A 22,162-nucleotide genomic window follows, 5' to 3' on the forward strand; every position below is an offset into this window, starting at 1 on the left:
TATATATATATACACATGCACATATATACATATATATACACAGATACACATATATACAGTGGGGCAAAAAAGTATTTAGTCAGCCACCGATTGTGCAAGTTCCCCCACTTAAAATGATGACAGAGGTCAGTAATTTACACCAGAGGTACACTTCAACTGTGAGAGACAGAATGTGAAAAAAAAATCCATGAATCCACATGGTAGGATTTGTAAAGAATTTATTTGTAAATCAGGGTGGAAAATAAGTATTTGGTCACCTCAAACAAGGAAAATCTCTGGCTCTCACAGACCTGTAACGTCTTCTGTAAGAAGCTTTTCTGTCCCCCACTCGTTACCTGTATGAATGGCACCTGTTTGAACTCATCATCTGTATAAAAGACACCTGTCCACAGCCTCAAACAGTCAGACTCCAAACTCCGCCATGGCCAAGACCAAAGAGGTTTCGAAGGACACCAGGAAAAGTATTGTAGACCTGCACCAGACTGGGAAGAGTGAATCTACAATAGGCAAGCAGCTTGGTGTGAAAAAATCAACTGTGGGAGCAATCATCAGAAAATGGAAGACATACAAGACCACTGATAATCTCCCTCGATCTGGGGCTCCACGCAAGATCTCATCCTGTGGGGTCAAAATGATCATGAGAACGGTGAGCAAAGATCCCAGAACCACACGGGGGGACCTGGTGAATGACCTGCAGAGAGCTGGGACCAAAGTAACAAAGGTCACCATCAGTAACACACTTCAACGGCAAGGAATCAAATCCCGCAGTGCCAGACGTGTTCCGTTGCTGAAGCCAGTGCATGTCCAGGCCCGTCTGAAGTTTGCCAGAGAGCACATGGATGATACAGCAGAGGATTGGGAGAATGTCATGTGGTCAGATGAAACCAAAGTAGAACTTTTTGGTATAAACTCAACTCGTCGTGTTTGGAGGAAGAAGAATACTGAGTTGCATCCCAAGAACACCATACCTACTGTGAAGCATGGGGGTGGAAACATCATGCTATGGGGCTGTTTTTCTGCCAAGGGGACAGGACGACTGATCCGTGTTAAGGACAGAATGAATGGGGCCATGTATCGTGAGATTTTGAGCCAAAACCTCCTTCCATCAGTGAGAACTTTGAAGATGAAACGAGGCTGGGTCTTCCAACATGACAATGATCCAAAACACACCGCCCAGGCAACAAAGGCGTGGCTCCGTAAGAAGCATTTGAAAGTCCTGGAGTGGCCTAGCCAGTCTCCAGACCTCAACCCCATAGAAAATCTGTGGCGGGAGTTGAAAGTCTGTGTTGCTCGGCGACAGCCCCAAAACATCACTGCTCTCGAGAAGATCTGCATGGAGGAATGGGCCAAAATACCAGCTACTGTGTGTGCAAACCTGGTAAAGACCTATAGTAAACGTTTGACCTCTGTTATTGCCAACAAAGGTTATGTTACAAAGTATTGAGTTGTATTTTTGTTATTGACCAAATACTTATTTTCCACCCTGATTTACGAATAAATTCTTTACAAATCCTACCATGTGGATTCATGGATTTTTTTTTCACATTCTGTCTCTCACAGTTGAAGTGTACCTCTGGTGCAAATTACTGACCTCTGTCATCATTTTAGGTGGGGGAACTTGCACAATCGGTGGCTGACTAAATACTTTTTTGCCCCACTGTATATATATATATATATATATATATATATATATATATATATAAAGACAAGGAAGCTCCTTACCATGCATGGGGGGTTTCACCCCAAGTCCAGCACCCTGAGGCTGTACGCTAAGAGGAAGGAAGGGGGCCGGGGACTGGTGAGTGTCAGCACCACAGTCCAGGATGAGACAACGAACATCCAAGAATACATTGGGAAGATGGCCCCAACTGACCGAGTGCTCAGTGAATACCTCAGGCAGCAGAAACCCAAGAAAGAGGAGGGAGACGAGGAACCATCATGGAAGGACAGGCCCCTGCACGGTATGTACCACCAGCAGATAGAGGAGGTGGCTGATATCCAGAAATCCTACCAGTGGCTGGACAAAGCTGGACTGAAAGACAGCACAGAGGCACTAATCATGGCAGCACAAGAACAAGCTCTGAGCACAAGATCCATAGAGGCTGGGGTCTATCACACCAGGCAAGACCCCAGGTGCAGGCTGTGTAAAGATGCCCCAGAGACAATCCAGCACATAACAGCAGGGTGCAAGATGCTAGCAGGCAAGGCATACATGGAACGCCATAACCAAGTGGCCGGCATAGTGTACAGGAATATCTGTGCCGAGTATAACCTGGAAGTCCCGAGGTCAAAATGGGAGATGCCCCCAAGGGTGGTGGAGAATGACCGAGCTAAGATCCTGTGGGACTTCCAGATACAGACGGACAAAATGGTGGTGGCTAACCAACCGGACATAGTGGTGGTAGACAAACAGAAGAAGACGGCCGTAGTGATCGATGTAGCGGTTCCGAATGACAGCAATATCAGGAAGAAGGAACACGAGAAGCTGGAGAAATACCAAGGGCTCAGAGAAGAGCTCGAGAGGATGTGGAGGGTGAAGGTAACGGTGGTCCCCGTGGTAATCGGAGCACTAGGTGCGGTGACTCCCAAGCTAGGCGAGTGGCTCCAGCAGATCCCGGGAACAACAGATCTCTGTCCAGAAGAGCGCAGTCCTGGGAACAGCTAAGATACTGCGCAGGACCCTCAAGCTCCCAGGCCTCTGGTAGAGGACCCGAGCTTGAAGGATAAACCGCCCGCAGGGGCGTGCTGGGTGTTTTTTTTTAATACATATACATATATGTATATATATACACATACATATACATACACATATACACACACACACACACACACACACACACACACACACACACACACATACATATATATATATATATATATATATATATATATATATATATATATATATATATATATATATATATATATATATATATTTGCTTAAATATTGCAAAATCAAATCATTCAGTCTTGTTTGAGGACTTGTTTGAGTCTTTAAAATACAAATTATTTTAATGAGCATACAATAAGTAGAGGCATTTTAGATAAAAGGGGGGGGGGGGGGACTGTATAATAAAACAGCTCACAGCAAAGTTTTTCTTAATGAGAGACATCACACAGATGAACCACCAATAGTAACTGTTGGTGTAGACGATGTCTACAGGCCTCTGTTAGTTTAAACCATAGTTTATTAATATGTTAAATTATTTCATTTGCTCCTTAGTATGTAGCTACATGTGAGGCTAAAGTTTAGGTTGAAAAGTAAGATAATTTTTAAAATGTAAAAGAACATGAAGGAGGATAAAAACATGAATAATTCCTAATGAAAATGCACTTGATTTTCAGTTTCTCTGAGTGGTTATAGTCAGGAAGACACTTTATGTCTTATCATGTGTCTTCAGTCATTATGCGTTGCCACAACGTAATTCATTATTTGAGAACTCACACTTCACAGAGTAACAAAGCTGGGTCCAAACACTGAACAAAGTCTCCTATTTTTGCTGAACTTGTTTTGACAGCTGTAAATATTCATCGTTATCTCACAATGGGGATGTTGAGTAGCTGTATGGCTCACTGAGACAGTGAATATGGCTGTGAATGTTAAACTATTCTAACAGACAAAGGATAACAGCAGTACCAAATGCAACATGTCACCCTCTGTCACTAATGTCACTGGGTTCCTCTGTGACCATTTTAATTTGCTATTAGCAATCCTTCAGGATCTTGGCTTGAGTGCTGAATATCTAATACTGTAATAAATTACACTGCCACTATCACACTACTACCTCTTTTCAAGAGTTCTGGACAGTTCTTAACATCCCTAGTAATAGTTTCTGTTTTAATGATTACACAACTGATAACACATCAAATACTAAATATTCTTTACTTTTTACTTGTTTTTTAGACTCTTACACTATTCTATGTTTTTATTTTAGTTACTAACTGGTTACACACTGATCAGACACAACAGTAAAACCTCTTGCCTAATGGTCTGTACGGCACTGCTGAGCTAAAGAAAGAAAGAAAAACAGTTCTCTGGGGGTATCCTCCTGTGTCTTGCAGGGAGAGGCCATCAGCTGGTCCTGTGAGTTGAGATTCACTACAACCAGTGAAAGTCATGGATGCTTGATCACACTATGGTCTATAGAGTTTAAAGGTTGGCTCAAACACTGGGGCTCTCTGTCATTTTACTCAGGATATTCCTAAGCAGTTTTTACTGTACTGTACTACATTGTTCTGATGGTTAAGGAGGGTGCTGTCTGTGGTGTTATCTGTTTAAGTATATCCGGTTTTATGGTGAAAAGGTGTTGGGTACCGGAAGTGACAAATAAAGGTCGAAGTTGTTTGCTCTACAAGGTGTCGTCTCTTTCCCTACCGAAAACCACGACATGGTGTCAGGAGTGGGATGGATGTAAGTGCCTTATCATCGGGGAGTGACAGCAAGCGACTTTGGGAGTGATAAAGAGTTTTCTCGAGACGAAAGATGTTGGCCGAAGAAGCGGGAGCTAGCGCAACAGTTACGCGGCCTCGCACGCCACCGCCCCACCAGCGAGCTAACGGCGGCTACAATGCTAACGCCAACCTACCCCCGAATGCCACTTTCACCATCCAGCCCCCCGAGCTGTTCGATTTCTCGAAGCCACAGCATTGGGAAAAATGGATAAGGAGGTTTGAAAGATTTCGACTCGCAAGCAACCTACACCTTAGCTCCGAGGCTAACCAGGTGAACACTCTCATCTACTGCATGGGGGATGAAGCAGATGATATCCTCCGAGGACAAGCGTTATCTGACATACAGAGACAGCAGTATCAAGCAGTAAGAGACACTTTGGAGATGACAAGATGTACTTTGTTCCCAGAAAAAACATTATCTACGAGAGAGCCCGCTTTAATCAGAGAACACAGCAAGCTAATGAAACTGTAGACTCGTTTGTCACTGCACTTTACGCTTTAGCGGAAAACTGCAGTTAATAAGAGATCGCCTCGTCGTGGGTCTGAAGGACATCAGCCTAGCGGAGAGACTTCAAATGGACAAAGATTTGACGTTAGAGAAAGCGGTTAACCAAGCCAGGCAGTCGGAAGCCATCAAGAAGCAGCAGTCGGACATCAGAGGGGAAAATAAAATGGAAATAGACGCTGTGTCAGCTAAGCACAAGGAACAAAGGCATTCAACGTTCAAACCCCGTGGAGATCGCAAATACACATCAAAGGACAAAACATCTAATGGGAGATCATGCTACAGGTGTGGGAAAACCCCTGCACATGGTAAAGATCAATGCCGAGCGAAAGATGTATTTTGTCACTCATGTGGTAAAAGAGGTCATTTCAGTAAAGTGTGTAAATCTGTTAAATCTGTGCATGTGATAGAAGCCGAAGAAAGCGATTTTACACCCGTGTTTCTTGGTTATGTAGACGTAGGCTCAGATCCTTGGTATGCAGATCTCACTATCAGAAACCACAAGGTCAGATTTAAGATAGACACAGGAGCTGACGTATCTGTTATCCCTGCCCAGACGTTTTACAGCATAAACCAGAACGAGACAGGGTTATGCAAACCAGATAGACCGTTGTTTGGTCCGAGTGGTTCCCCACTTGACGTGTTGGGTATGAGCAGAGAAACACTTTGCAAAGGTGAACAGGGAATACAGGAAAATGTGTACATTATCAAAGATTTGCACGTAGCACTGTTAAGCAGGCCGGCGAGTGTCAAGCTGAACCTAGTGTGTAGAGCCGACAGTATTGACATGAATGTGCTGCACGAAAACTACCCGAAACTGTGTCAGGGTTTAGGCTTAATGCAACAACCTTATTCAATTAAGTTGAAGCCTGAGGCTGTGCCTTTTTCCCTGGCCACACCGAGACGGGTCCCCATTCCACTGTTAGGAAAAGTGAAACAGGAACTGGAAAGAATGGAGTCCATGGGAGTAATCAGCAGAGTAGAAGAACCAACGGAGTGGTGCGCAGGAATGGTCCCGGTGCCAGCAAAAAACGACTCAGTACGTATTTGTGTTGACCTCACCCACCTCAACGAAGCAGTGTGCAGAGAAAAGTACATCCTGCCTTCGGTTGAACAGACTCTAGGTTCTCTGGCGGGAGCTAAAGTCTTCAGCAAGTTGGACGCAAACAGAGGCTTCTGGCAGGTTCCATTGTCACCAGAGTCAGCACACTACACGACATTCATTACACCCTTTGGGCGCTTCTACTTCAACAGACTTCCTTTTGGAATAGCGTCTGCCCCAGAACATTTTCAGCGTAGAATGTCAGTAATCCTTAATGGGCTGCCAGGCGTGGTCTGTCACATGGATGATATTCTCATTTGGGGACAGGATCAGCAGGAGCACAATGCCAGACTGCACACAGTGCTCAGTAAACTTCAAGAGGCCGGCGTCACACTAAACATGCAGAAATGTGAGCTGAGCAAACAGGAAGTGAAGTTTCTTGGACACATCTTGTCTGCGGAAGGAGTGCAGCCTGACCCAGACAAAATTAGAGCAATCTCAGAAATGAAAGAGCCATCAAACGTCAGTGAAATGCGCAGCTTTCTTGGGATGGTAAACCAATTAGGCAAATTTATCCCAGGACTTGCTGAAAAAGATAAGCCCCTGAGAGACCTGCTCTCGAAGAAAAATCAGTGGGTTTGGAGCTGCGCACAGCAAAAAGCATTCAAGCAGCTGAAAGGCGATCTGACGTCAACTCCCATTCTTGCACTCTATGACCCAAACAAAGAGTTAAAACTGTCTGCAGATGCTTCCTCCTATGGACTGGGAGCAGTCCTATTTCAAAAAGAGGGAGAGCAATGGAGACCTGTTGCATATGCGTCTCGTTCTTTAACGGAAACAGAACAGAGGTATGCACAGGTGGAGAAGGAGGCGCTTGGATTAACATGGGGGTGTGAAAGATTCAAAGATTTCCTCATCGGGAGACACTTCTCCTTAGAGACTGACCACAAGCCACTCATCAGCCTGTTAGGCCAGCAAGCCCTAACCGAGCTTCCACCCAGGATCCAACGATTCCGCCTAAGGCTTATGAGGTACAGCTACACCATCTCACACACTCCTGGTAAAGCACTCCTCACAGCAGATGCACTGTCACGTGCACCCATTAACCAAGACCCTGATTCAAAAGCTACAGCCGAATTTCTTGAAGACACAAATATTTATGTGGATGAAATTGTCAAATGCATGCCTGCTACCTCGACATACATCACACAGGTAAAAGAACAGTTAAAAACCGACAGCATATGTTCAGAGGTCATGACTTTTTGTCAGAGCTGCTGGCCAGAATATAGCCATCTCATAGGCCCAATTAAAGCATATTGGCCACACAGAGAGACCTTAACTGTACATGACAATCTGCTACTGAAAGGCACCAGACTAGTAATCCCCACTGCTATGCGCCACTCTGTCCTAAGTGCCCTACATGAGGGGCACCAGGGAATGTCTAGATGCAGAGAGAGAGCCAGAGAGGCAGTGTGGTGGCCTGGTCTGAGTGGGCAAATAAATGAACTTGTGAAAAACTGCACCATTTGCATCAAAGAGCGTACTAACCCAGTACAACCTTTAATGCCAAGCCAACTCCCGGAGAGGCCATGGCAAAAAGTTGGTGCAGACCTTTTTACACTCAATGACAGCAACTATGTGCTTTTGGTGGACTACTACTCGAAATTCGTGGAAATAGCCAAACTTACCCCCACCAGATCAGAAGATGTTATAGTACACCTAAAATCTGTCTTTTCCAGACATGGAATTCCAGAGCTTTTCTACACTGACAACGGACCTCAGTTTTCAGGACAACAGTTCAAAGACTTTGCAGCAACCTATGGGTTCAGACATGTAACAAGCAGTCCTAGATTTGCACAGAGCAATGGCGAGGCTGAGCGTCATGTCCAAACTATGAAAAACCTGCTAAAGAAGGCAAAAGACCCATATCTTGCACTTCTAGCTTACAGAGCAACACCATTGGCTAACAGATATAGCCCGGCGCAACTACTGATGGGACGGAGACTGCGCACGCCAGTTCCCCAGCTTCCTTCCCTACTCAATCCCAGCCTGCCCAATAAGAATACAGTGTTGGCAAAAGCGAGAGAGAGAAGGGCGAGGGACAGTGATGCGTACAACAGGAGACATCGGGCGACTGAACTTCCTCCACTCGCACCGGGGCAACCAGTGTGGATTACAGACACTAGGCGTGAAGGGACGGTCATCTCCTCTCACTCCACACCCCGCTCTTATATGGTTGAGACTCCTTCAGGAGCCATCAGGAGAAATAGACGTCACCTCCAGCCATTGCCAGAGTCCACACCAAAGTTACAGACCCCATCTACCCCCGTCAGTCCCAGAGAAAATACCCTGCCAGCTCCCAACCTATCGACGTCTACAACTCTGACTCCCAAGACAGAAGTCCCAGGTCTTGTCAGAACTAGAGCTGGCAGAGTTGTCGTAAAACCACAAAGATTGAACTTGTGAGATTAAATAAAGCAAAGCTTCTCGAGTTAAAAATAGAGTAGCTATGTTTCTGCAATAGGTTCTAAGAAGTAACGAAAGTACAGTTTACCTTACGCAGTAAATGTTTCAATAAGTTGTTGTTTTCTGAGAAAGGAGGATGTGGTGTTATCTGTTTAAGTATATCCGGTTTTATGGTGAAAAGGTGTTGGGTACCGGAAGTGACAAATAAAGGTCGAAGTTGTTTGCTCTACAAGGTGTCGTCTCTTTCCCTACCGAAAACCACGACACTGTCAAGGATTTCTAGTGTAACAAGATGATCAATTTTATTAACTTCATCTGTCAGTGGTATTAATTTTAAGGAGATTGCTTTTTTTTATGTGAAAACATGATTTGGTAATATATATTCCTACTTCTAGGTTTACATATCTGTAGTTATGCCTATGTACCCTTAACATCCACACGAATCTCACTAATAAGTGGCAACTAGTGTTGTCTAAACAGTTAATAAACCACAGTTGCAATTTTGTGGATTTTGTAGTCATTTTGCTGGACATGGGAAAATCCTGTCCAGGAACTATTCTGGCTTTCATTTACCATGTAGGTCATTTATCTCTGTGTTGTTTGCTTTTTCTGAAACAACAATCACTGAATTCCCTCAAGCAAACACACCAACAATCAGAAAGCATTTAAATACCTTAATATCACTCACCCTATTGAGTCCTATTGAGCAATATTGCTTTACACAAATGTTCAAAACCAAATAAGTGCTGCGGGAAACAAAATGCCAAACTTTTTTTTTAAAATTAAATTAATGAGAAAACTTTAATTTTCACATCTGGCAAATAGCAAAACTGTTGATCCTGAGCATTTTTCACATTATGTGGTACTGGAATAATACATGTTTCATGCCAAAATATTCTAAAACAAAGGAGCTTGCAAAGAAAAGCGCCTGGACTTCTTTAAGTTACTTGAAGACGTTTCACCTCTCATCGGAGAAGCTTCTTCACTTCTAAGGTCAAATGGTGGGGAGTCCCAGATATAAACCTAGTGGGAGTAACCCCCCACATAGGGACAAAAGGACCCCCTGATGATCCTCTAATCGCCTGAGCCAAGGTGTGAAACTGGGTGTGGGTCCCAATCAGCCAGAGTTTCGGGTGAGTTCATTGTGAAACCTGGCCCCACCTTATCATGCGACTTCCTGAGGTCAGATGGCCCAGGATGTGAGTGGGCGTTAAGGCGTCTGGGGAGGGAACTCAAAACTGGATTATAGATGGCAGAGAGTTGGTGTCGTAACCACCGCCTCTGTTCAAAGATGGTCGCTCACAGTGGACATAGATGGCTTCTTTCACTCCTCTTTCAAACCATCTGTCCTCTCTGTCCAAAATGTGAACATTGGCATCCTCCAAAGAGTGTCCTTTGTCCTTAAGATGCAGATGGACAGCTGAGTCTTGTCCTGTGGAGGTGGCTCTTCTGTGTTGTGCCATGCGCTTGTGAAGTGGCTGTTTGGTCTCTCCAATGTAGAGGTCTGGGCATTCCTCGCTGCACTGTACAGCATACACCACATTGTTAAGTCTGTGTTTTGGCGTTTTGTCTTTCGGGTGAACCAGTTTTTGTCTGAGCGTGTTGCTGGGTCTGAAATACACTGGGATGTCGTGCTTGGCGTGGTGGGCAGCGTGTGAGTCTGGTCTAGGTGTGGAAAAGGCCTGCTGCGTGTGTGTGTGTGACAAACTTTCAAACCATCTGTCCTCTCTGTCCAAAATGTGAACATTGGCATCCTCGAAAGAGTGTCCTTTATCCTTAAGATGCAAGATCACAATGAACTCACCCGAAACTCTGGCTGATTGGGACCCACACCCAGTTTCACACCTTGGCTCAGGCGATTAGAGGATGTCAGGGGGTCCTTTTGTCCCTCTGTGGGGGGATACTCCCACTAGGTTTATATCTGTGACTCTCCACCATTTGACCTTAGAACTGAAGAAGCTTCTCGGATGAGAGGTGAAACGTCTTCAAGCAACTTAAAGAAGTCCAGACGCTTTTCTTTGCAAGCTCCTTTGACTACGATGACCTGGATGACTGAGAACCTTCACAGACATTCTAAAACAAACTTTAACTTGAGCATGTTGGTTATTAGAAGACATCTGAGCTGACCATGATACTAATATCATGTCTGGTAAGGTATTTTTATACAACATTTGTCTAATGGTTTTTTTTGTTTTTGTTTTTTTCTGTTGTCTTGCTACACATTTAGACTTTACAGACTTTGTTAGAAGTTTTATGTAAATATACTATGTCTAAGCTTGTTTGATGAATATACTAGTGTTCAGAAATTCATATATAACTAATAATCTGGATACTGTTTCATTCATCAAGCTTTTTAAACTGTCAAATACAGAGATCAGATTTCTATTACTGTAGTTCCCTATTTAAATCTTAATAATGTATTCATTTGTTTATTCATTACCCTTGTGGAACTATAGTCTATCAAACTTGTACTTCTGGAGGATCATATGAATGCATCTACTTGAAAAATACATATGAGGATAAAATAGGCTTATTTCCATTTATGGATGACTTAAAAGCAAATGTATATCTACAAAAGTATATTTGCCTTCTAAACTGACTGATAGAAAGAGAACAAAACTCAAACATCAAGGAGCATGCCCCTGAGGCAGTTTGCCTTTGAAGCTACAAGTTTGTTCATCAAACTCTTCATCATTATGCAGTACACAGTGGCTTTTTAACCCTTTGCAGCTGGCACTGGTACTGTAGAGGGAAATGTCCTGGTCCTGCAAATTCAGCACTTGCCTAGGACAATATTTTGTTATTGTATTATTCATTGCTAGTGCATTTCTTGGAACATTTTGTCTGTCGGATTGCTGTGAAACCTTTTACTGATGCAATTACAGATTTTTCCTTTGCCGACCAAACTGTCATTCCATGCATACTGTAGTGAGATTCAGAAATGATTTAAGCCATTGTAGAATAAATTGCCATCTCAGCTATTTGATGCTGGGTTTTTGAGGTCATAGTTAATGTGTTTTTTCTCTTTCTTGTGGTTTTAATTTAGTCATGAAATCTTGTTTGTTGTTTTGTTGTAATGTCAGTGAAATTTTATGTATGGTTACCAGGCACTGAGGCACTTCCCTACACCATATTTTTGTGCAGTATATTTAACTTACCTACTTGAACATCCAGTTTGTAATTGGGGAAAAGGAACAAATGAAACAATGGAGGTTTGTAAAATGGGAAAAAGATTTGTATTTTTTTTTCCTTAACTAATTTTAATGTTAACAAGCAGAGCATAATGCCATTTTCATTTATTGTCTCTGAAAATACTGCCTATACATGACCCAGATGGTTACACCAGAGCAGAATTTGCCACTTTAACAAATATTGCCCCCTGACTTCATCATTGTATTGAACTCCTGGGAGAGCACACATCTCTATATTTTCTCTATGTTCACGTGTCACAAACAGATGTAAATGAAAGCCAAGGTTCAAACAGACTGGCAGAATTAACAGCGTGTGACTGGCAAAGATATGCACATCATTAAGGGCTAAAACATAACTATTTCTCATGGTGATGGTTAAATTTTTCATATGAACTGGCACAAAATGAGGTAAATTACATCAGCAAAGACATCTCATTAGTCTCAGTGAATGATGAGAGCACTGCTGAAGGCTAGATCTAAAAAAAAAAGGCGCCCAGCTAAGTGATGTACAATACTGAAGCCAAGCGAAAATAGCCCCTATGCAAACCACTTGGTAGCTGGGGAAGTAGTTTAGGGGGAAAAAAATCTAAACATTTAAATTATTAGCAGCTATTAAAAAAAAGTTTCACAGTTTATAGACAGTCTCTAGCATTGTGAAAATACTAATCCTCTTTAAAATACAAATTATTTTATATGTATATACATATATATATTCCTTTAATCATACATAATATGACTAACCATGTATACAATAATTTACTCTTCACTATAATTTTTTGCTTATTTGTGTACCATTTGAGGAAAGGAAGCAAATTATTTTTCAACTGCCTGAATAACTCTGTTATGAATCTGTTATGAACTCTGATTTAAGGGCCCTTAAAATAAAAGAAATAGCTTTTGTGATCTGATTTGATGTTAAGCACCATGGGGCTAGGTTAAAAAAAGAAGCATAGCTTTAAGCAAAGGCTTTGGCTGCTGCTATGACAAAAGATGGTGCCACTGTAGTGATTATTGTTGATACATATGGAATAGCTAGAGAAAAAGAAAAATGAATGGCATAGTCTACTGTGACTGCCAGGGTAAAAGGGGAAATTAAATGTAAATCTGCAATCAACCCAAAGGGCACCCATTAATTAACAAATGAATACACCTGAATAGGAACCAAATGTATTCAAATGTATTCCTCCATTGTAATTGTATGTACCAAGAATTTGCCATCATGGCTTGTGTAGACAATATTGATTAACAAAAGGGTGCTAGAGAATATTAGGTGTGTTTCTCTAAACCGTGGTAGGATGTCCTGTTTTCACCATTCATACCTTAAACCTACCTTTGTAATCCAATCTGTGTAAAGAAAGATCAAGCATTAAGGTAGGAATACATGAAAAAGAGAGGAAGGAAAAGAATTAGAAAACAATGTTGCTTAGTAAAACAGGGTGAGTAAAATAGAGCAAGCCTAAAAACGGACAGGAAGAAACAATGTTTATTGAGTTGTGTGGCTTATAAGCTTGTAAAAGTGCAATCAAGGAAATAAAGTGGGGTGCAGGGGGTGGGGTCAGAAGGAATGACAACAGAAGAGGGATGGGGATATAAGAAGACTTGTTATGGGAAGAACAACCATACAGGCAAGATGAAGGAATGAACCAAGCACTGTTGACTGAAGGGGGACAATAAAAGCAAGACAAAGGATGTAAAGGCAGAATAGAGCCAAGCTTATGAACAAGAAAGATGAGCACAACTTCCAAATAGAAAAACAGAAGGCTACAGTCAACTGATGACTTACCACTGAGCTTTTCCATGGTCTGAATCTTGTTAGTATTAATTGGGCTGAGTCTATCACCTAGACAGAAGGGCTTGGGCACAACCATTGCTTGGACATATGGCCCACAGCATGATACAGAAAGCTGCCAAAAGAGAGATTACCTTCACAGTGATATGAGTAATCACCGAGACTTCTCTTATAATAACTGTATGGGCATACTTTAGTTAAGGAATTACAGCATAGGGAACTGTAGCTCTAAACAATACTGTGGCTCAAAATGGAAAAGTTCGGTAGGCAAATATAAAGCAACAACAGTGCTTTACCATAGAAAGAAGGTTTCATGATAGTTCTTATTTGTACATTTAAATGTAAATTCATGAAAGACAGGCACACAGTAGAAATGTTATAGATAGAAGGGAGCTTATTTAAAAGTGTTATACTACAAGCAGTTTTGTGGTTCTCAATGACTGTGTTCACGTGTGTGTGTGTGTGTGTGTTAGTGTATTCATATATGCAGTCATTTAAGCAAACAAATACGTATATAAATACAAATATATTCCATATTATTAGGTGAATATATTGACGTTTCCTTTCAAAATGATCATATAATCATATTACTCTTTTCAGCAACTAATGAAATAATTCATCCATATTTTTTTTTCCAATCAGGTCAAGGTGATAAAGTCAAAACAAAGGGGAAAAAAATGGCTTTAACATTCTGTGAGTCCATGATCTACAATTGAATGTGTCTGTTTTCAGAGGTGACAAATATGTCGTAGCTTACCTGTGATCACTGATTTGAAACATAATGTAGGGAATGTTATGCTTAAAGACCCTGGCTGGTCTATTCACTGCAGCCAAAAATCAACTCGCATGAACATTAGCTCACTGATTGTATAGGATTCGGCTGGTGCGATGGGGACTTTCCTGAAGGGACTAAATCAGTCTGTGTAACGAGGTTATACACGAGGCTGCCAGCTCTCATGCACTCACAGTGACATCCATGCAGTTGAAACTTCTTCCATTTCTCATGCCACACAGCCATTTTTTTTATGTATTGAAGAAACTAAAAATGTCACAGTACTAAAAGAGGACACTGATAGTGCAGGGACATACAAAACAGAACAGGCGGCACCATGCAGCAGCACATTATTCAGACAAATCAGGGAGAAAGTGAATGTTGCTTAGGGAAATGTCATTCAGCTGCAACACAGTCTCCCCTCTCCTGATAAGTGCACAAAGGCAGGAGTGAGACTGATTTAGTATTATTATGAGGACACTCTGGGACTATAAAACTATGCTTTGAAACCTTTTTGCAGTTTTCTAAGGCCATTTCATGCATTCAAATAACTGGTACTTTTTGCAGTTGCCATGCTTTGAAGATGGTCTTGTTTTTGTCGAGAACAACAAAACCTGACTGAATTATTCAAATCGTGTTTCGTGTTTAAAGGCTATTTCATTGATATGAATTGCTTGGCCTTGTTTGTCAATGGAGTTGGTCCAATGGCAACTTTATTTTAAAATTATTACTATTATTTAAATTACAAGCCAGTCAATCCTCTGATATTTATGTGTGTGTGTGTGTGTTCATGTTGCCTGGCCTGTAGTTTTTCCATTTCACTAGGTTGAGAATCATGGACCACAAATAATCAAAAGTGTTGGTATTCATGCTAGCTCTCTGCTGTGTACGTGTGTGTAAGTGCTCAGTACACCCTGGATATATGAAACAAGTGCAAAATAATAACTACACTAATTTATCACTAAATAGCTGAATAAAGACTTCAAATCCATTACTTCACGTTGCATGTTAAAAATAAATAAATAAATGTGGCAAGGTTTTTTTCCCTCTTGAAAACCTTTAAAGAAATCGGTGAAACGAACAAAAAAATCGTTAGAGTTTCAGCAGGTGTCAAACAGACACTTTGTTATCAGCTCATTATTTCTGCTGAGCTTTAAAGGAAGATAGAACAAATAAGTGAGGGGAGAGCAAGGTAAGAGGCAGTTTTGTTTTTATAAGCTTTTTTTCTAACTAATGAATTCTGACCTTATGAATGTTTATGTGTCCCTTCTTCAGAGATGGGTTGGGTCTGAAACTGAAACGGTACCTTTTTATAAACTTTTAAGTACGCAGTTTTGTCATGGGGTGCGTAATTAAAGTTTTTATTTCATAATTTTTTTTCAGCTGGATGTCTCTTTCCCTCTCCCTAATTATATGTATTTTCCCCATTTTTTTCTGCTTCATCTTTGCTCCCTGTATGCTCAGCTTTTTTTTTTTACCCTGGGCCTGGCTAACAGATGGGAGAAATTGTAATTTAGCTATCTGGCAATGACTGGAAGGATACACTAAACACAGATGCTGCACATACTGTACAGAAACCAGACATAACCTTCTTTTTAACACTGATTACTCACCTCGGTCAAAAAAAGAAAGAAAGAGAAATGCTCTGAACTTCCATCATGTCATAATATTTTTCTTAATTCACAGTTTATTTCGCATGCAACAATTCATTATACTTCAATTAATGTGTCTCTCTTTTTCTTTCAACTATATAACATTACATAGTAACTCTAATTAGGTGTAAACTTTGGATTTCTTTTTGTGAAACAACTCTGGACTATGTTTAGACGCAAGTTTACAGTTCTGTAAGAAAAACAAATTGAAAGTTAATTTTAACTCTTGCTAATGAAAAGTACTGTGACATGGGGGAAAAGCTACACTAGTTCATTTACTGGTCAGTAAGGGCAAGTATTCTTATCTTAATGTAATTACTATTTTCTGACTGTTACAATGAAAATGAAGAATTATACCTTTTCAAGCATGGCATAAGTACATGTGTCTGTAGGTACTAGAGTTAGGTTTAAAAATGTTTGGGCTCTTACAATATTTTCAGATTTTTAGCTTTGTATGGCACCACAATGTATCTGAAATGAAGATGCATGTCAGTACTGTTTATTGCATAATGCACTGACACTTGTAGTTGGACTAATAAAAATAAAATGTTCTTTTTTAATATATCCGTATTGTCTCTGACAAAGACTGTTTGAAGTGTTGATATCACAGACATACCCTTTTGTCTAGAGCACTGTTGTTTTTTTAAGCATTGTGTGCATTTTTGTTTCCTTCAAAGTAATTGTCAAGATATATTTTAACATATGGCCAGGGACTACAGAGGATAATTGTACTCCCATAATCAGCTCTGGCTCATTTACAGCTGACAAACCATTAATAACAGAAAACATTTGCACAAAAAATTAAAAGTCATGTGCCTGTATGCACATTTTTGGTTGCACACATTCACTTACAGGAGAATAGTGATGACACACAAACCAGCAGAAGAAGCCTCTCTGGCATACTTGGCAGTTGAACCCTTGCAGACACACAGTTGATGTTGGGGATAAGGGTACACGTGTCCTGGTGAGACTGCGAATAGCATCTTAATGTCTTCTAGTCCTCCCTGGGGTACCTAAGAAATCCCCCTCATCTTTACAAATGGAGGAGCCAGGATTGTGTGCCAAATAACCAGAGCATCGTTATAGCCTTGTAGTCCATAAGGAGACTGCTGTGACAGCCATGAAGGTAATAAAACCATTCAACCTAAAGCTGCAAATCCTTTTCATTTTATGTTGCAGTGTGTCAGGAAATTATTCTACAGTTATATAAGAGGCAATGACAGCCTTGTACCTAGGCTTTTCTGATGTGTCACCTGCTCATGTACCAGAAAAAGAAAACATAATAACTCTATTTGTAGTATATGATGTATGGCATAATTCTCAAGCTGTAATCATGATCAGATAACAAATGAGTAAATACTTGGCTAATAAGCATGATTTTAGACTAGTAGTAGCAGATAAAAGGTAGTAGAATATGTTGCTATCACTCATTCTGTATTACACAATAGGAGGAATTCATTTCTATTAAAACTGAGAAGCACAAACTGAGAAGAAAAGTCAAGATAAGGTCCTAAATCTATTCAGTTCATGTGCACATGGGACAACTAGAACAAGAAAAAGACGCAGGATACCTGTTCTTGGACATAGATAGCAAGAGACAGAAAAAAACCTGATAATTATGAGAAAGTTCTATACAGATCGCTACCTTCCCTCCCACAGTAGGCCATTAAATAAATCAACATACAGCCTTGTCAAAAGACAGTCGGATGTTTTTATTGACAAAAATGTATCTCTGTGGCACAGTCTTAAATACCAAAGACCAATATTTCCCACAATATTTGTGCATGCTGTGAAGCTTCGGTTCACCATAAAATATGGCATGGTGTGAAACTGGCACTAGTATATCATGCTGAGTTCAGCTTAGTCTAACTTTGCCAACTCAAAGCCTCACCATCTGTTATGGTCTGTTACATTAGGGCCCATTAACTTTTGTTCCTTTTAGTCCTGTCCTATTAATATTTGTATTTGAGTGGGTGTTTTTTAATATGCTGTGTTTTAAACTCAAATGTTTATGTTTTGTACAAAAATTTCTCTGTTCATTCCAAATTGAGCTTGATCCCAAAGCATAGTTTGCTCACCAATGTTGCGTCAGAAAAAAACCAAAGTCCTTGGGCTGTGTGTACCAACACGGTCTATACCATGTTAAAAAAGGAAACCTTTCCATTTGATGCAAGACCAAGCACCAGGCAGTTAGACAGTCAGCCTGCCAGGCATGCATGGGGGTGTCAATGGAAGAAAAACAAAGGGAAAGGGATCTGCTGTTACAGCTTTTCCCTTAAAGCTCGTTAATCCCAATTTAGCTGTCACAGGGATGAGGTAGGTGTGAGTTTGTGTGGCTGCGAGTATAGCTGTGTGTGTGTGTGCGTCTGTGTGCGTGTGTGTGTGTGTGTGAGAGAGAGAGAGACAGACAGGCAGACAGACAGGAAAGAGAGAGGGAGAGCATCATAGAGACCATGCAAACCAGAGAATAAAGTCTTCTTGGAGCCTCACAACCTTGCTTCGTGAGCTGTCACATCGCCCAGCCAATTAGCCTGATGGCCAATGACAAGTTAATTTCCACCATCTACTATCAGTGCTCTGTTTTTGGTAGTGCTCGTTTGGATGGGGTTTAAGGCAGTCTTTCAAAAGCATTGTGCAGATCAGTGGTTAGAAATGGTAATGTGATTGTTTAGCTAGGCTAAATTGTATGTTTATCTTCTCATCTCACTTGGTGAAAGAATTACCAGATTTATGAAGTTCTAAAATTTTATCAAGTCAGCACACATGAACCTGATTGCTGACAATAACACAGATTGTTAATGTTTTTAAAATATAGAAAATCTTCTGTTCTCTCAACTAGAAGTTGAGCATAAAAATATATCACTTCTCTTTGCTTCTTTGTTGATGGACTTTAAAATAGTTTAGCTTTTGCAGCATCAATTACCATCAGACGCACAAGTGAAGCTTCTAATACATGTTTTATATTATCTGACAGCACACTGAAACAGTGAATAATTTTTTTTGCTTTTTTTTTATACTCAATATTCATTTTTAATCACACCATGAAATAGAAAAACTACAACAGTATAACAATAGATTATTGTTGTAAGATTTTGTTTAAAACCTCTAATTATCTTCACTGCAAACTATGGACATGGTTTACGTGAAATTCAACTAGAAGGTGGTAATGATGATTAAAAGATAGTGATTGATTGTTAATGTTCACATAATGCACAAGCTTAAATATCTTTTGAGATGCAATCACTTACTAAATGGATAAAAATATAATAATTACGACTGAATGTAAAGAAGCTGGGCCACTGTGAAAAAGAAGTATGCATAAACCTCACAAGATTAAATCGAAACATCTGCTTTTACTTTCATTGCTGTTACAAACAGCTGATGATAAGAGGGGAGTAAATTACAGTAGAATCACACCGGAACACTTACAAACATATACAGTCATGACAGAAAGAGACTTCAACCCAGCCATGGGGCCCACAAGCCATTGTATTCCTTGTGCTGTTTTCAAACCTCAGGCATAAAATCAAACATGTGGATCATCAAGAATGAGGTTTACATACTAGATTGGTCGGTCTGGGTTAACAACAACCACTTCTGGTTCTGTTGGCTACCAGGGAGCTGGTGTAGACAGACAGAAGGAAGGCATGAGTGAGGAGGTGAGCGTAGGCACTTTAAATGTATTGACTATGACTGGTAAAGAGGGAGAGTTGGCTGATATAATGGAGAGAAGGAAGGTATATACAGTGGCTTGCAAAAGTATTCTGTCCCCTTGAACTTTTCCACCTTTTTGTCACATTACAGCCACAAACATGAATCAATTTTATTGGAATTCCACATGAAAGACCAACACAAAGTGGTGTACACGTGAGAAGTGGAACGAAAATCATACATGATTCCAAACATTTTTTACAAATAAATAACTGAAAAGTGGAGTGTGCGTAATTATTCAGCCCCTTTGGTCTGAGTGCAGTCAGTTGCCCATAGACATTGCCTGATGAGTGCTAATGACTAAATAGAGTGCACCTGTGTGTAATCTTATGTCAGTACAAATACAGCTGCTCTGTGACGGCCTCAGAGGTTGTCTAAGAGAATATTGGGAGCAACAACGCCATGAAGTCCAAAGAACACACCAGACAGGTCAGGGATAAAGTTATTGAGAAATTTAAAGCAGGCTTAGGCTACAAAAAGATTTCCCACGCCTTGAACATCCCACGGAGCACTGTTCAAGCGATCATTCAGAAATGGAAGGAGTATGGCACAACTGTAAACCTACCAAGACAAGGCCGTCCACCTAAACTCACAGGCCGAACAAGGAGAGCGCTGATCAGAAATGCAGCCAAGAGGCCCATGGTGACTCTGGACGAGCTGCAGAGATCTACAGCTCAGGTGGGGGAATCTGTCCATAGGACAACTATTAGTCGTGCACTGCACAAAGTTGGCCTTCATGGAAGAGTGGCAAGAAGAAAGCCATTGTTAACAGAAAACCATAAGAAGTCCCGTTTGCAGTTTGCAACAAGCCATGTGGGGGACACAGCAAACATGTGGAAGAAGGTGCTCTGGTCAGATGAGACCAAAATGGAACTTTTTGGCCAAAATGCAAAACGCTATGTGTGGCGGAAAACTAACACTGCACATCACTCTGAACACACCATCCCCACTGTCAAATATGGTGGTGGCAGCATCATGCTCTGGGGGTGCTTCTCTTCAGCAGGGACAGGGAAGCTGGTCAGCATTGATGGGAAGATGGATGGAGCCAAATACAGGGCAATCCTGGAAGAAAACCTCTTGGAGTCTGCAAAAGACTTGAGACTGGGGCGACCCTAAACATAAAGCCAGGGCAACAATGGAATGGTTTAAAACAAAACATATCCATGTGTTAGAATGGCCCAGTCAAAGTCCAGATCTAAATCCAATCGAGAATCTGTGGCAAGATCTGAAAACTGCTGTTCACAAACGCTGTCCATCTAATCTGACTGAGCTGGAGCTGTTTTGCAAAGAACAATGGGCAAGGATTTCAGTCTCTGGATGTGCAAAGCTGGTAGAGACAAACCCTAAAAGACTGGCAGCTGTAATTGCAGCAAAAGGTGGTTCTACAAAGTATTGACTCAGGGGGCTGAATAATTACACACACCCCACTTTACAGTTATTTATTTGTAAAAAATGTTTGGAATCATGTATGATTTTCGTTCCACTTCTCACGCGTACATCACTTTGTGTTGGTCTTTCACGTGGAATTCCAATAAAATCGATTCATGTTTGTGGCTGTAATGTGACAAAATGTGGAAAAGTTCAAGGGGGCCGAATACTTTTGCAAGCCACTGTATATTGTGTCTGCAGGAGACAAGGTGGAAGGGATGCAAGGGCAGGAGGACTCGAGGTGGATTCAAACTGTTTTTACCATAGTGTAGATAGGAACATAAATGGAGTATCCCCAGGGGGAGATAGTGTGGTGTAAAGAGGAAGTAGAGGAAAGTATTTAAAGGAAGAGGTTGGCAAAAAACATAGATAGGATTACTCTGAGGCTATCCATACAGCAAAGAGAGAGGTGGCAGAGGAAAAGGAAAATGCTTATATTGAGATGTATGTAGAGCTAAATGCTAATTGAGGGACTTACATCAATTGGCTATGCAGCGAGATCGAGCTGGAAAGGATGTGCAGCAGGTTTGGATGATTAAGAGTAGAGATAAAAATGTGCTAACAAATGAAGAACGTGTTGAGAAGATGTAAGGAGGACTTTGAGGAGCTAATGAATGTCAAAAATGAGAGAGAGGAGGACAGATGGAGGACAGTTAGTGAATCAGGAAGTGCACTGGGTTAGTAAGAAAGAAGTGAGGGTAGTAGAAAGAGAATGGAAAGACGGCTGGTTCAGATGTCAAACCTCTTGAGGTATGGAAATGTCTTGGAAAATGGACAGTGGACTTTTTGACCAGCTCATGACCCACATCATAGAGGCTATGTGTATGAGTATATATAAGTCAGGGGTTCGACTCCTACTACTCCTACTAGAAGATGTGAATGCAGCATTACGGACAATCCCTACCGCCACCATCACCGAAACTAATCAGCTGATATATACCATGGCAGCAGTGATTACAGAGATGCTTGGCAACAAGATTAACAGCAACAAGGAGCAGCACCTTCCATGGAGAAGGACACTAGAGGCCAAGATCAAGGCAGTTCAGATGGAAGTTGCATACTTTTCCTGCTCAGCAACCTCCTTGAGCAGGATCCAGTAACCATCATAGTGGCAGACATCCAAGAAAGAGTATGTAGAATGAACAGTCGGACAG

The 22,162-nt window shown here is 41.1% G+C and overlaps 1 protein-coding gene across 2 annotated transcripts in view; it reads left to right on the plus strand.

Annotated features, from left to right (window-relative positions):
• LOC309709914 (uncharacterized protein) overlaps nt 1-22,162 on the plus strand; it is a 56,222-nt gene that overhangs the window by 11,098 nt on the left and 22,962 nt on the right. Inside the window, exon 2 of one of the 2 annotated variants that reach the window (XM_082538894.1) lies at nt 1,711-2,751. The exons of the other annotated variant lie outside the window; for it this stretch is intronic. Within the exon in view, the coding sequence (XP_082395020.1) occupies nt 1,724-2,665 (942 nt within the window). The 5' untranslated portion in view covers nt 1,711-1,723 and the 3' untranslated portion in view covers nt 2,666-2,751. Of the gene's footprint in view, nt 1-1,710; nt 2,752-22,162 lie in introns of those variants that run through there. 2 annotated transcript variants of the gene reach the window in all.

The sequence above is a fragment of the Aulonocara stuartgranti genome, assembly GCF_965226115.1.
Source record: "Aulonocara stuartgranti genome assembly, chromosome: 7".
Classification (NCBI taxonomy): Eukaryota; Metazoa; Chordata; class Actinopteri; order Cichliformes; family Cichlidae; genus Aulonocara; species Aulonocara stuartgranti.